This window comes from Solanum pennellii, chromosome 5 (genome assembly GCF_001406875.1).
Source record: "Solanum pennellii chromosome 5, SPENNV200".
NCBI classification, from domain to species: Eukaryota; Viridiplantae; Streptophyta; class Magnoliopsida; order Solanales; family Solanaceae; genus Solanum; species Solanum pennellii.
This window is the reverse complement of record NC_028641.1, coordinates 74,677,375-74,693,742: the sequence shown is the minus strand read 5'-3', so window position 1 is coordinate 74,693,742 and position 16,368 is coordinate 74,677,375. Positions and strand designations below refer to the sequence as shown.

Here is a 16,368-nt window from a genome sequence, read left to right as displayed (position 1 = left end):
TGATAATAATATAAGCAACTTTAGTTTCACTTGTACGAAATCTTCAATTTGTGAAGTGTTCAAAGTAATTATTGAAATTAAAAAAAAAAACCAAACACTTAGGTACTTTGGCACAAAACAATAGTTATAATATAAAAATTGTAAATATTAATTAGAGAAAAACAACACTAACCAAACACTTTGTCACAAAATAATAATTGTAAATTGAATTTATTAAATTAAACCATAGTGAATCAGTCAAAGTTTATGGTGAACTATGAATTATTCATAAAAATGTTGCACCATTTTGAACACCCAATATAAAATAAAAAACAAGGAAAAGTAAATATCCATAAGAAAAGAAAAGCAGAGATAAAAGACAAATTAAATCAGAGGCTGTTGAGACTATTTCCTCAATTTTGGACAAATTGGAATTGTTGTTAAAATTTGAATGAATATTTGTAATTTTGAATTTATATTATCATTTATATAATATTGAAGAATAATTCATAATTAGACAAAGTGAAGCCCCACATATTTGAAACTTTATTTATTTTTTTATTATTTAAAAGTTGTTGTAATACTATGACTTAGCTCTCAGTCCAACCAAGTTCAACCTTCTCAATGACTGAATCACCTAAATTAGTGCTTGTCAATCATGTTATCTTTAATTTTGATTATATAAAAAAAATACTTTTACTTCGATTAATTATTTTACTGTCACTCCTCAATTTGACCATTCGAACAGAGTTGTGGTAAAATGATAAGTACTTTTTTATTTTAAGGCTACACTATTTTTGATATAATCAATTTCAATTCACTATGTCAAATTTTTTATCAAAAAAAATATTTTTCTCCCTTTTTATTATTATATTATTATTATTTATTTCATAAAACTATTTTTTTTCTAAAACACCCACCATATATAATTCATATGTTTGTATTTATAATTTTTGTGAAGATTAAGTATAGTTATATCCAATTATAATTTATAGTCAAATTAACATTAACTTTAATTTTTTTTAAAAAGTTATATATAGAAAAATTAATTTATAAAAAAACTAAATTTTATAGCTAAAATTAATATTATAAAAGCACTATATATGAAAATAATGAAATATACAAGAGATTTAATTAAAACATACAATTTATATAATTTTTAATTCAAAATTTGTATGATAAAATAATATTTAAATATTCAAAAAGTAAATTGATGTGATGCATAGTGTTACATCAAATTTGATGTAACACTATTCGCACTTTAATTTTGATATAAAAAATGGTGTGATTTAGAGCTCAAAACATCAAATTTTATAAAATTTAGCATAAATTGGAGATGATCTTAAGATAAAAAGTGTCGAGTTCGAGTCTTACTTAATGTAGAGTTGCCTTTTGTTAGATATCTCCCTAAAATATGGAACTTCTTGATCAAAATTTAAAACATGCTTCAATACAAACTTCAAGATTGAATATAAAAAAAAATTCACTTATAACTAATTAATTTCATTTTTTTTTCTCTTCTAATATTCTATAACAATAGAAAAAAGGTAAGTATTTTATCAAACTATGAGATCCCAATAACCATGTCACTAAAAAATGTGAGAGTAAATTGATTTTTATTTGATGAAAATATAAAACATATCTTTCATTGGAGTTTTATTTTAGTATGGAATTACATTGAACCAAACGAATAATAAAATTTCTTTTTAAGATACGTCTCAGATCAATAAATATATGACACGTATTTAGCGATAGAGACTAATTTGATGACAAAGCAGGCAGGTAGAATCGGCCAAAATAAAACCAAATGGCAAGGAAGAAACAAAGACCAAGTATTACAACTTTATATTATATTTATTAAAAAAAATAACACCTAAATAGTCAGTTCAGTACTTAACTAACTAATAAAACAATATACACTATTAAGTACTAAGTAAGTGTGAATTTTGTGTTGAATTATTTCATTTTACTATTTTATAATATGAAAGCAGCCAGCCACACCACAGCCAAAAAGAAAAAAACCAAACGTGTTTGACCATTTAATTCTAATTTTTTGGTCTTATAAAGCGCATTTTGACGGCCAAATGGATGTTCCCCCACTCTCACCCCATATTGCGTATCGTGATGCAGTGGTGGATTATTTCAATCTTAATTCGAGTTTTGAGTATAAAGAAAATTTTTATTAGAAATATTGATTGTATAATATGCGATTCAAATAAGGAGTGTGTTATATTTATATAGATTTTTTTTACTAAAATTTAAATTTAAATTAATATTTTAAAATGTATCTTTTATTATAATTAATATAACTCATGAAAAATGAAATTTTCGTACTTTTTACTGTATGTACTAATGAACTTTTTATGATATTAGTACAATAATGTTTTGTTTTAATTTCTTTATCTGATTTTAATTTGACACAAAATTTAAAAAAATAAAAAAGATGTTTGTATTGTGTCGTATTAAATTGAAAACATGTAAAATATTCTTTAATTTATGATCTTAAGCATATTATATGAACCGTTAAAAAATTAATTTTTTTATCATTTTAAATAGACTAAAATAAAAAGTGAGAGAAACAAATTGAATGATCTAGTATCATTTATCCACAAATTTATTCTTATATATATATATATGTGTGTGTGTATTTTTTTAAATACATGTACATAGTTAAAAAGGAAAGTAAAAGATTGACAAATTTGTCTTAATTTTGTTGTCGACTATGAATAACTTCTGCTTGAGTGTGAACAAGTAATTAATTAACGGTACCCAAATAATCATTCTACTTATTTGATTACCTTTTCTTCCCTTCAATTAAAGTTGAAATTTTCTCCCTAGACTTAGAATTTTTAGACCAAGTACTTGAGAAATGTCAATAATCAAAAGACCTTTACGTGATGCATGCTTTGGAGTATCCAGAAACTACAAATTTGCAAACTTAATATTTTTTTTATTTTGTTTTTTGCATAAAAAAATAATATATTTTTAAAACTTATTTTGTCATTATATTATTGGCATATGGAAAAAGGGAAGGAATCGGAGATTGATAGAGCTTTTGATATTTATTTATTTTCGATTTGAAGCGATTTCGTTCAGTTCTGAATCAATAATTGTCTAAGATGAAACTAATTTTGGACTTTATAAGAAAATGAATTGAGAATCAAACACACATATTGTATATTATGTGAACTCATGTTGATACCGCTAGACTATAAATTTAAAGTTTGATGGTTGTATTCTCAAAAAGTATTTGGTTGGATTTTTATCTTATTGTTTTTTTCATGTTCTACTTGGTATCGTTATTAAAGTTCAGTTAAGTTTTTAATTTATACATTGCAAAAATCATTATTGTTAAGTGTCATACCGATTGGATGAGGAAAAGTTAGACTTTTTATATGAACTTTGACAATCCTTCTCTCATCGACTTCATTATAAGTTTAATTATTATATTCATAAAAAATATTGATTTTTTAAAATTATTTTAGTTTGTCACTCGAAATTTAGTATTCTCATTGAGATACTATTAAATCATAACTCACACATCAATTACATGGCCCATTATGGAATCATTGCACAAAATTGAATCGAAAAAAATTAATTAATAATTCATCTACAATGAAATATTGATTTAGCAGTTTTGATACTGATTTTTTAGAAAAAATATCAATTTTTAATAAGGTTAGTCGAAAACGTGATAGTAAATTATATTTATATCACACAAATAAAGTTCTTGACTTAAAGATTAGTTTCATACTTTTATTTTTAATTGTTTAATCATTTGATTATCCTACAATGCATCAATATTTGCTTTAGAGCAAGATGTTATATGCTAATTTATGTGTACGTTTTATTTGATTTGTCTCCTTGTTTAGCAATTTTCAATGACTTTTTAAATCAAATTGTGAAAGTTAAATCGAAACTGATAAGTCAATATATTAATGATTCTATAACAGTTTATCATATCTACAAATCGATAAATATTAAAATCAAACTAAACCAATCTACACAAATACGTAATAAAAATAAAAATCATAAAAACTTTAATTAAGGACGAAATAACGTCAACCAGATTCAATTCACATTATAGATATTTCTTTGGTTATATCCATCGCACATGCATGGCGCGTTGGTGGTGACTAATTCTCTCTTCGAAGTAGGAACCAAAAAACGCCAATATAAATATCTCCATTTTGTTCCAAATTTATTTACAAACAAAAATAAAAACCTGCAAAATTAAATTAGAGCAAAAATAGAACAAAGAACAAAAATGCCTTGTGCCATAGCAATAACAAATTCTCAAATATTTTCACCATCACAACAAAAATCAAAAGTAATTAATTCACCATTTTTCTGTAAACCATCATCTATACAATCGCCGGTAAATCTGTCGTCCTTCTATGCATCATCATCACTATCTCCGGTGCCGGCACCGGCAGTTTTATGTCAATCACCTCTATCGCCGTTGAGTAATTGCTACAACAGAAATTTAAGGAAAGAGGAGGAACCGACGGAGTGCTCTACGTCATCATCGTCGACGACGGCGGAAGCGGTGGCGATTTCAAAGAGGAAGAGGCCGGCGAGGATTTCGATTCCAATTGTCTCGTTAGGTTTGGAAAACGTTAGTGAAACTCCGAGGGAAGAGAGTAGGGTGGATGAAGTGGAAGTTGAAGGAGAAGGATACTCTGTGTTTTGTAAAAGAGGGAAAAAAAGAGGTGATATGGAAGATCGGTATTCTGCGGTAGTTAATGATGATGCTAAAAATGGCTCTAAACAGGTACTACTTATTTGCTAGAAATGTTTGTCTAATCTCTTAATTTTTGGATTATTGATGGATAATTTTATCTATATCTGTTGATGATCATCTCACTCCTGAATTGAGGATTCCAAAATTTTTGCCTTACTAATTGATATGAAAGATTGATTTAACCATCTAATTCATGCAACTGGTAGAATTTGATGTGTAGTAGTTGTTGTTGATGATGGATCATTAGCAGGAGGATCAATACTGTTCTCACTTATCCTCCAACTTGACTCGAAACTTCAACCTATTGGTTGATGGTGCTTTTCGAAGTTTATTAGTAACTCTTACATCAATTAAACACGATTTTTATGATTATAATGTGTAAAGGACAATCGAAGTCACAGTAATGGGTTAATGTAATTTGTGGGATTGAACTGTTAAGCTATTTGAATTAAACGAATCAACCTTATAGAACGTTCAGCTTCAGTAAACAAAGACACTGTGATTCTGCCTTATAGCTGATAATAGGAATATAGAATGAGTTTAATGAATGGGTGTGATGACTCAAGAGAAGTGATTGGTGTTGTTGAATTAGATAGGTATATTGTTTATTTGATGAAGATGGTATATATTCTTATGTTGACTGTTATTTATTCTTCTTTCAGGCTTTTTTTGGTGTATTTGATGGACACGGTGGAGCAAAAGCTGCAGAGTTTGCGGCAAAGAATTTGGGCAGGAATATTATAAATGAAGTAGCGTTGAGGAGTGAAGAGGGACTGGAAGAAGCAGTCAGAGAGGGATACCTCAGTACAGATGCGGAGTTTCTAAAGCTAAATGCAAATGGAGGGAGCTGTTGTGTGACAGCACTGGTATATAATGGAGAACTTATTGTATCGAATGCTGGTGACTGTCGTGCTGTTATGAGCAGAGGAGGAGTGGCGGAGGCAATCACGGTTGATCATTGTCCTTCAAGGCAAGATGAAATGGAAAGAATTCAACGCCTAGGTGGCTATGTAGATTGTTGCCGGGGTGTGTGGAGAATTCAAGGATCTCTTGCTGTGTCACGAGGAATAGGAGATTCCCAACTTAAGAGATGGGTGATAGCTGAACCAGAGACCAAAATATTGACGATTCTACCAGAATGTGAATTCTTGATCTTGGCATCCGATGGTCTTTGGAAAAAGGTAACCGGCTAAGACTTTTTGATCTCATTTTCAGCCAACTGCTTAAAAAAGTCTCATTTGAAGCTGTGAAAAGTTCCAAGTTCTTTAGTTTAAAGTGTACAGAGATTGGGAAATTAGGAGGCTAAATTTTCTTTGTATAAATTTTCAGGTAAGTAATCAAGAAGCAGTGGATCTACTTCGACCTTTCTGCGTAGGTGTTGATAACCCACAGCCTTTATCTGCTTGCAAAAAGCTAGTCGATTTGGCAGTAACAAGAGGATCCTCTGATGACATAAGTGCAATGATCATTCAACTAGGTCAATTCATTCAATAAACCAATACTCGGAAGAATCTACTTGGATGACGACTTGCTGGTGTTCTGATGTTTATCACTTGCAGTACCATGGAAGTTCACAGGTTAAATCATTAGAGATTCAGTCTTAACCAAGCTTAACAGGATAGTTGTTAGTGTCAACAACAACAACGTATCCAGTGTAACCCCGCAGGGTCCTAGGAGGGTAAAAGTGTACGTAGATTTTACTCCTACCTTGGTATAGGACAGTAATTAGCTGACTCATATGTGTGTCTTCGACTGGATTACTTCAGTTTTGAAGGCGCCTCTCGACATTTTCTTGGAGCATCAGAAGTCAAATTTTATTTGTATAGGCTTTTAACATGTTAAAAATTCTGCTCTGTGGAAGCAAATTAGGTTATAGAACAGCATGATTTTCATGTGTGTTATTTCCCTTTCAAATTAATGGAGCTGATGATGTATCAAACTCAATCATCTAATTCAGATATGCAGTTTTACATTTTAATGACTTGTGAATTTTATTTGCTTGTGTTTTTTGAGTGAAGACACGGTATTAGGTCTTCTCAAGCTTTACTTTCTGATGTTGTTCTTTCTAATTTTGATTGTTCACAAGTTGATCAGCCATAATGCATTAATAGTTTCACCAGTCCGGTGCACAAAGCATTACGCATTTACGCGAGGTTTGTCAAAGCGTCCCATCACAAGCCGTGATGCAAGTATTAGTGACTGCTTTCATGATTCGTGTTATGCGAGGTTTGTCAAAGCGTCCCATCACAAGCCGTGATGCAAGTATTAGTGACTGCTTTCAATTCGTGTTGCACTATAGCACAGATCATGAGAAACAATGACAAACCGTCAAGGCAATAACCTCAACTCTCATGAAGGCACTAGTGGCTTTCTACACCTTCACGAGTGAAGTTCAAAGACGTATTTAGAAAAGAGATTCATGCTTGAGTACCTAAAAATAACTTTAAAAATGATAAGTGAGTTGAAAAACATGATATTAGTTGTTTGGATTTGAATTTTTCATCACAAATCACCGACTTTCAAATAAAGTGAGATAACATTAGAAAAGATGCATAACTTTTATGCCAAAAAGGGTTCTTACTTTCTCGAGAACTCACTTATGATCATATTAAATTTTAGGGATCATTTGATACATTAGACAAAAATAATCATTCCTAGATAAAATTTGAACGTTCCATATTTGTTTTGAAGTATTAGTAATTTGGGGAAGGTCATTAGGAATATTGGACAAAAAAAAATTAAAAAATAATATTGTCTTAAGTGGGATTTGAACCCACGCCCTCTTACGAAGACCAGAACTTGAGTCTGGCGCCATAGACCACTCGGCCATCCTGACTTGTTGTACTAAAATATTCCTCTATATAATACTTAACGGTATTTTATAATAATGCATGAAATCATGAAAATAGAATAAAGAATTAAAGATCTGGCTTAGTTTGATAAGAGATTATAACTCCCTCCTCATAATATTATTCATGATAGAAAAAATTAAGAAGCTATCGATTTTACTATATTCCAATTGAAGGCCTATAATTAAGGGTTAGAGGTTCAGTTTGGACCGGTTATGGGTTAAAATCAAACCAAATTAATATAATTAGTTTTTAAATTTCTAAAATCAAACCAAATCAAACGAAAAAAATACCCATCATTGTCGATTTGGTTCAATTTTTCTAATTTTTTCAGTTTGCAAGTAATAAATTTTTTGATTACATATGTATCTTGATAGACACAAACACCTAGTAATAATTTTAAATATTATAATAAAATTAAATACCTAAAAGTAAAATTACAATTTTATTAGAGACATCACATCACGTAAAAAAATAACACTACAATGTATATCGCTAAACACGAGATGGTAATTAATCGCATAATGAAGTCAATACCTAAAAATGTGCTAATGAACATGTGAAATACATAGGCTTGCAAAGGTTATATAGTTTTTTTTTTTTATCATTTTCATAGCTACCTGTAAGTGCAACATAAATCACAGGACATGAAACTATATAAAATAATTAATAATAAGCGATTGGTGGAACTCATAAACAGATTTTTAAATTTGTTAGTTTTTTCTTCTCAGGTATTTTAATTACGTCATATTTCTATTAAATCATTCATAATTTGTTTACTTTAAACAATGTTGGTTGATGTGGAACAAATCTTCAATAAATAATTTTTTTGTTGATTGTGCGCGTGAGATCCACCTTTCCCACGTGAAAATTGCAACCAATCAAACTTCAATCCGTTCACATGTCAGTGCTACATATTCATTTTCCAAACTTAAAACTAAAGCCCCTTCATTTTTCCCCAAAACACTTCTGACCCGATGCTTTAGACGAGAAAACCTTAAAAATTGTTTTTCTTTCAGTGACATTTGTTGAAGATTTATTTCACATTAGTTAAGAGTGTTTAAAAGAAACAAATTATGGGTGATTTAAGAATTTAATAGGAAAATATCATAATTAAGAAATATGTGGAAAAAAACCAACAAGTTTAGAAATCTATTTATGTATTTCGCCTTAATAATACTAATATAGAGAATAAATACATAGAGAGCATTAAACTTATTAACATCAACCTAATTCACACGAAAAAGTAAAATAATATATACATTATTAGTAATACTAATATAGAGAAGAAATACATAGAGAGCATTAAACTGACATCAACCTAATTCACAGGAAAAAGTAAAATAATATATAATTGGTGTCTTGAGATAAGAATAAATAGTCCTGAAATAAAAATTTGTTGGTTGTCATGTTTAGAATAACTTATATCATAGTAATGCAATAAAGTATCATAATAATGAAATAAATTGTCTCATATACATACTAAAATAAATCATCTAAAAATAATTAATCCCGCAATAGCTTGTTCACAACCAAACAAATCCTATTCACAACCTACAAATTCCTTCATTCCTAAGAAAGTAATGAAAAGTTTAACTATTTCAAAAAAGGGATTTAGCAGAGTAAATTTGATTTTGCTAACAAATTTTTATTTAAAATTATGTAGCTAGTTTTGTTGGTTATTGGTAAAAAAAATTAATGCAACATGAAATGTGTAAAAAAAATAGAAAATGACATTCTTATATCACTACAGTAAAAATATTTTTTAGCGGCAACAAATAGACACATTAATAAAGAATGTTAAAGTCTTTATCGGCATTAGTTAAGTGTAGTTAAATTCAATATCGCTAAAGCCTTTAGGACATATACAAAGAATGTTAATTGCCGTTAAAAGTACATATTTAGCGGCAAATGCTAATTAATTGCCACTAAAGATCATAGTGTATGTACATGAAGGTGGAAATGATTTCCTAGTTGGACGCAGAGGCGGAGATAGGTGGGGGTTCATGGGTTCAGACGAATCCAGTAGCTTTTCCGTAGATCCTATATTTGTACTAAAAATATTAATCAAATATTTGTGCATATTAATTAGTGAATCCCTAACAAAATAATTGATAGTTATTAACGAAAATCTTGAACAACCAAACTCTTACTCCTGACTTCGTCTCTGATTGGACGGATCATTGTGCCATTTCGTCAAACTAAATCTCAATGTTGACAAAATAACAATAAAAAGCTTTTGATCTCAAAAAAATCTTTTTTCACACGCAACAAAATTAGGGGTGGCTTGTGGTTTGATTTGGATCAGTTCTTGACTAAAATCAGATTAAATTAATTTAGTTATTTTTTTAATTATGAAAACAAAATTATATTAATTTGTATTTATTGATTTTTTTTTGATTTTTTGGTTTTTTTTTTCAATTTATAATCTATTGTTAACCTTTAATTGTAATATCTACAACTTTTTTGGATTGTGAAACAATCTCTCAACATCATAAATTTTAGTGCTTGTTTGACATTGTTACAGAGAGATCAATTATTTATTTTGAGAGAAAAATATTTTTGTTGAAAAATTAAGTGCTTGACCTATCAATATAAGTGTTTTTTTAAATGAAAGTAGAAATAATTTTTCTACAGTTGGATATAAACTAAAAATTTTTGCTTTTCAAAACAGAATTAAAATATTTGTTCTCAAGACTAAAATATCATTTTCATATATACATATTTAATATACATTTTTTATTAATTAATTGACAGATTTCATAAATTTGTTAAATTTCATTCAATAATTTTATTTTGTGTTTATATATTATATATTATTTTGCATAATTAGAAAAAAAAGAAGGTAACAACAATATTTTTTATAAGATTACCAAAAAGAAAAAAAATAGCAATTAAAGATTTCAACCTCCTAAACAAGGTATAATGTTGGTTAATTCAAATATATACATTTTAACTTTAAAAAAATAAAAATTTAATTAATTTTTATAATAAACATTTAAAATAGCTTCTCTCAATAAAATAATTTTAATATTAAAAGTAAATTAATAGTTGTCTTTTTTTGTAATTTGATTTTCAAAAACAATTTTTAAGAATGACCCGTCAAATGCAAATTGCTTATGAAAATCACTTTTCAAACGAATTAATCAAACACAAGTTGTTTTTTTCAAAAGCACTCTATAAAAAAGTCATTTGAAAAAAACGCTTATAAAAATAAGATGCTTTTTAGCAATAATATCAAACATATTTATTGCCAGGAGCGACTCAAGCATATTAGTGGCCCAAAGCGAAAATCAAACGGGGCCTTAAACTTGAATTGTTAATACTTTTATATAACTGATTTCTTCTAGTTTCCAATTGATAATATAACCATTCTTATTTAAAATTATTTTTTATGAGATATAGTACTCTAAATATGTCAAATTTCTTAGGAAAAATTACATAAACAAAGACCTTTTATTTTATAATTACCAATTTTAAGTACACTTTTTATTTATTACCATTTTTGTCAACTTTTAGCTATATTAACTTAAAACAATTTAAAACCCATTTATTCCTTTTTTATACAAATTTTAAACAAAGTAAAACATATTATCGTTCATATCCTTTCTCGCTCTTTTTTTTTCTTTCTCCTTCTCCTCGTCAAAAATTAGGGTTTCTGCTTGTTTTTTTTCTCCATTTTTCTGTACGAATCTTAATGGAAGAAGGTCTTAGAAGAAGTCCGCGTCTAGTGATGGCTTCGAATCCAAAAGTTTATCGAAGAAATCGAAAGAAGCTTCAAGTTTCGTCTTCTAATTCTATGGATGAAATTCCAAGTTTTAGTTTGGGTATATCACAAATTTCGGGAGAGAAGAACAATGAGGAGAAGAACAATGAGGAGAAGAGCAATGAGGAAGAAAACAAGAAGCAAAAGAAAGGTAAAAAACGAGTTAAAGAGGTTAAAACAATGAAGAAATCAAAAAAAATATGTGTTACTTTGGCATCTACATCAAAGAAAATCGTTGACAGTGATGATGATTTTGAGGATTTACCTCCTCAATTTCAGTCAAAAAGTTTGAAAAATAAAGATGGATTGGAGAAGAAAAGGCCGGTGAATGATGGAAAAACACGAAATCGTTTACCCAAAAGTGTCATTCTACCAGAGAGTAGATATCCGGTATGTGCTAGTACTTCTTAGTTATTTGTTGTTTAGCAATGGGTTGTATGTTGATTGCTGCTTGTTTTTTAGATGTAGTATGTGAAATTATCTTTAATTCAACTTTCATTCAACTTTAATTCATTTTTAATTCAACTTTAGTTGAACTTTAATTCAACTTTAATTCAACTTTAATTCATTTTTTATTCATCTTTAGTATGTAGTAACACATTTTTAATTCATGTTTCATGCATATGCAGGATCGTAAATTCTGGAAACATCCTGATGTTGTGTATATTTCGAGTAGGTGGTCATGTTACACTAATCATAGTGTCATTGAACAAATCAAACTATCTTTATCTGATAAACAACTTGAGATGTTTAGGAATACATGTTTTGGGTACTTTCTTGACCTTCCAAAATCGAGCACACAACTACAACTTATTCATTGTCTTATAAATAGAGAGTTAAAACACACACCGGATGATGTGTTTGCTATTGAAATAAATAACAAAAAGTTATTTTTTGGTCTTAGAGAATTTGGGATAGTTACGGGCTTAAATTGTGTTGGTGATGGCACATCTATCAATGTTCCCAATTCTAGATGTAGTTTGATGAGTAGTTATTTTCCGGAAAAAATCACAGTTCCAAAGAGTCATCTACGTGCACTGTTTTTAGCTAAAAAATTCATAGATGATGACTCGGCTGTTTCATTGGCTGTTCTATACTTCATTAATGATTTTTTATTTTCATATGAGGACAACGAATACCAAATTAGCAATAGAGATTTTTACCTTGTGGAAAGTGGAAAATTCAATTCATATCCGTGGGGTTTAGATGTCTACAAAAAGTTGTCTGATTCTGTGAGGCATGAGCTTAAGTCAACACATAAGTACTATAGAATTGGTGGCTTGCCTCTTGCTCTTCAAATTTGGATATTTGAGTGTTGTTCAAAGGTTGATGAAGATATAGCTATTCGTGTTGCTGATTCTATTCCAAGAATCTTGAATTGGAAGACAATTGCAGAAAGTCCATGGTTAAAATATATTGAGAAATGTCTCTTCATGCCTACAAAAAACAAGGTATTTGTACAAAGTTAATACATTTTATTACATTGTTTATTTGAACTCAAGTTACTATATCTAATGTTATTTTGTGTATTTGGTTTTTCAGTTTGAGAACATAGTGGCCAGTGAAGATGAAGTATCCAAATTCAGGCTTCCTGAAACTCGTGATTACCATGCTGAAATTTTGAAATTGGAGCCTAAAGGATCAAGTCATGGTCTAGACATTTTGACCAATGAAGTCATAGAATTGAGAAAAGAGCTTGTAAAAGTATACACAAACTAAACTTTAGGCTTTTTATTTTAAAACTGTTATTTTTTTAATATTTTCGTTATGATTTAATATCTATTAGGTGAATGAAAATAACAAAGCGCTTGAAGAGAAGATTGATTTAGGATTCAATCAAATCAAAGAATTTGTGGTGAACTCAAACAAACAATTATTGGAGGATATTTCTTTGCTGTTTGCTAAGAGTGGTGGTAGCAGCTCTGTTATTCGAGAAGTCAAGGAACCATCTAAGAAGCATGCTGGCGAGACATTTTCAGGTGGATTAGATTTTAATGGAGGTTCGTTTATATTTTTTGTAAATTTCTGTTATATTCATAATATAATTTTAATATACAGTTTAGTATTTTTCTTCCAGTTAATCTATAAGTGACACGAATTCGATATTTCATTTTTCAGTTAACTTTGATATGTTTTTTTTATAATATGTTAATTACATATACAGCATTTTCTCCCCGTGTTAATGCAGCTGTAAATGAATCGAGAGGGAACGATGCTCATGTTATGGGATCAAATCAAAATGAAGAATCTCAAGTGCTTAAAGCTACAGTTAGATTTGCTGATGTTGAAAATTTTGAAAGAGTATCAAGTAAAATAGGTAATGAAGGATTTTATACAAATATATTACATATTTCATATATTTTAATTCAATTCTGTTTTTTTAAATGTTCTTGTTATGTACAGATGAAGATGTTGCAGGAATTGCTATTGAAAAAGTTCTGTCAGAGGTTGTTGCTGATATAAATGGTATTCATTTTCTTAACTTCAACTAAACTTCTTTCGTTTTATTTTGATAACATTATTAAAATATTTATTTTGCTTACAGTCCAAGAGGCTGCTGATGTGAATACAGTTGGGGCGAAACCTGATGGTAATGTAGTAAAAAAAACCAACATAAATTAAGTGTAGCATCTGTTGATTGTAAATTAATCAATATATCTATTATATGCAGATGCAACAGAGGATTGTCAAAAACCTTTGCATACTTTTGATGACTTTATTTTACTTGATAAAGATCTTTCTCAGATCAATAGGACTGAAGAATCTTATCTAAAAAAAAGAGCTCAAGTTGATCAAAACAAAAAGAAAGTGTCACCGAAGAAACGTGGCAGAAAGAAAAATCCAGGAAAGTTAATAACATCTCCCTTCACACAACATTTTGAATCTGGAGGAACTTTATGTGTTACACGTCAGGTTTTTGAGACAAAACATCCTTTTTTATATGCAAGCGGAGGAGATGATGAATCTGATTTGATCGATTCATTCACTAAGTGGCTTTATACGGGTATAAAAAAGAGGTAATTTATTTTGATGTTTTTGGGATAATTTTCCTAATTCATAATATATACAAGCTTAATTCAACTTGTGGAACGCTCTGTACCTCTTTTTTAGTTTCGTATTTGCCTCTTTTTTAGTTGTTCCTGTCTCGCTTTAGAGTATTTTTTAATTTTTGTTCTGTTTTGATAGGGGAAAGAAACCTTATACAGATGCTCTTAATGTTATCAATCCAGCATTTGAATTGGGTATCTGTACGGTAGATGAAAGACTCTGGTTTTTCAAATTGGCACATTCTGGACAACAATGGTGTGATGAGGTTTGTTATATAAATTTTAGTTGGACGTTAATATTTCTTTGATTCGTTCTGTTTCTTAATCTTGAGTTTGCCTTTGTCTCAACTAAAATTCTTTCTGTTTAGTTGTGTAGATAGATTGTATTTTTCATCTATTGAAGCTCTTTAGTTGTGTGACATTGTAATTCTATAGCTTGCAAGTCATTTTTCTTTCTGTTCTTGTTCCCTTTGTCTCTGTCTTTCAAGAGGGACAAAAGCTCAGGATATTGTGAAAAGGATGAAACTTGTAATCAAGTTCTTGTCATTTTAGCTTCAATTCTTTTCTTTTGAGGTTCATTGTATCATTAAGAATCCACATATATGCATATACATGAGCTAGAATATTATATAAAATATGTCAGCTTCAGTAAGTTACTGTTGTCTCTAAGTTTTTTTCTGGTAGAAATTGAACATCTTCATAAGTTCTATCACTGTTCTGTTTCACCAATATGTGATGAATGAGCCACACTTGGGGCGAAAACAGAGTTTTCCCTTAACTTTGAGTTGAAATTTCTGCACTGTTCTATCACTGTTCTGTTTCATAAGTTTTTTTTTTTTTTGCAGCATATTGATGTCATTTTCTATTACCTAAGAAAGAAAGGAAAATATGAAACCAACAGTAATGTTCGTTTTACGACGACTGATTGTGTTTTCAAGACAAAGATTACCAATTCTTTCTTTAAACTTTGTGATGCTCATGAGGATAAGAAAAATTTTAAAGTTTTAGATTCTGATGATATTGCCCGGTATATCAGTGGACGTCGTTTGTTGGCAAGTACCTCGTGGGATAAAGTGGATTTTGTTCTTATTCCACTAAACATTAAAGAGAATCGTCACTGGATTTTTGTGGTGTTTGATATTGGGCAAAGGTCATTGGAGGTGTATGATTCATTTCCGGCTAGGGGTGGGGTGAATTTAGAGGTAAAAAATATTGTTGAGATGCTTTCGGTTGTTTTACCATATTATCTAAGTGTGGTTAAGTTCTATGATAAGCGTCCTGAATTGAAGTCAACACCAAAATACAGTGAGATAAATGAGTTCGAGAAAATTGAGTTTCATTTCATAACTAAAGATGTTCCCAGACAAAATGAGGATTCGCTGTAAGTATTATCAAATATGTGTTTTTTTTTAATTATTAAATTGATTTTTTGATAATAATTTTATATTGAATTTTGTAGGGATTGTGGAGTTTTCGTTGCTGCATTTGCGGAGTTTGTAAGTAATGGCCAACATATTCTAAATCAACAAGTAAAGGCAGACATTGTCCGAAAGAGATTTGGAGCTATATTATGGGAATATGCAAGAAGGAAGCAAGCGAGTGACCTTCAAAGTGAAGACGAAAGACCAGTTAGATAAAGGAATATAGTTATATTAGTTAGTATGACTATGAAAACTATATAATGTAAAACAATTTGTAGTTACTATGGCTATGAAAAATTGTATTGGTCTATTTTGTAAGTCTTGATATTATATACCTAACTGTGTTGTTTATATGTAAGTCTTCTATTTGAAGTTGTTCCTTCTTTGTGTCCTTATTGATCCTTTCTGTTTGTACTTCCTCTAAGGAATTTTGTCTTTGCAGTTGGAATGCTACATATGTTAGTTTGTTTGGGAGCAACAAGTCGTTGCCCATGTCTATCCAGCTTGCTGGAAGTATGCATGATTGAGTTTAAAGAAGTCAATGCTCCTCATACTTCTGTTT

The 16,368-nt window shown here is 29.5% G+C and overlaps 2 protein-coding genes and 1 non-coding gene across 4 annotated transcripts; 2 read left to right on the top strand and 1 right to left on the bottom strand.

Moving 5' to 3' along the window:
- Positions 1–4,173: 4,173 nt before the first annotated feature.
- LOC107018929 (putative protein phosphatase 2C 53) lies at positions 4,174–6,704 on the top strand. Its single transcript, XM_015219521.2, has 3 exons — positions 4,174–4,753; positions 5,386–5,904; positions 6,053–6,704. The coding sequence occupies exons 1-3, from the start codon at positions 4,247–4,249 to the stop codon at positions 6,215–6,217; spliced, it is 1,191 nt and encodes a 396-aa protein (XP_015075007.1). The 5' UTR covers positions 4,174–4,246; the 3' UTR covers positions 6,218–6,704.
- Positions 6,705–7,475: 771 nt separating this feature from the next.
- TRNAL-CAA lies at positions 7,476–7,559 on the bottom strand. The gene has a single exon. It is a non-coding gene; the product is annotated as a tRNA-Leu (tRNA).
- Positions 7,560–11,171: 3,612 nt separating this feature from the next.
- LOC107020135 lies at positions 11,172–16,140 on the top strand. Of its 2 annotated transcripts, XR_003578409.1 has the most exons (12): positions 11,172–11,728; positions 11,968–12,789; positions 12,881–13,042; positions 13,125–13,338; positions 13,503–13,655; positions 13,742–13,804; positions 13,884–13,928; positions 14,010–14,355; positions 14,525–14,651; positions 15,231–15,587; positions 15,692–15,766; positions 15,845–15,894. XR_003578409.1 is itself a non-coding variant. In XM_015220445.2 (11 exons), exons 1-11 carry the CDS (start codon positions 11,270–11,272, stop codon positions 16,020–16,022), a joined length of 3,105 nt encoding a protein of 1,034 aa, XP_015075931.1. In that variant the 5' UTR covers positions 11,172–11,269; the 3' UTR covers positions 16,023–16,140. The 2 variants fall into 2 exon arrangements, 1 of the variants encoding a protein (XP_015075931.1); XM_015220445.2 differs by having other exon boundaries at positions 15,231–15,766; positions 15,845–16,140.
- The last annotated feature ends 228 nt before the right edge of the window (positions 16,141–16,368 follow it).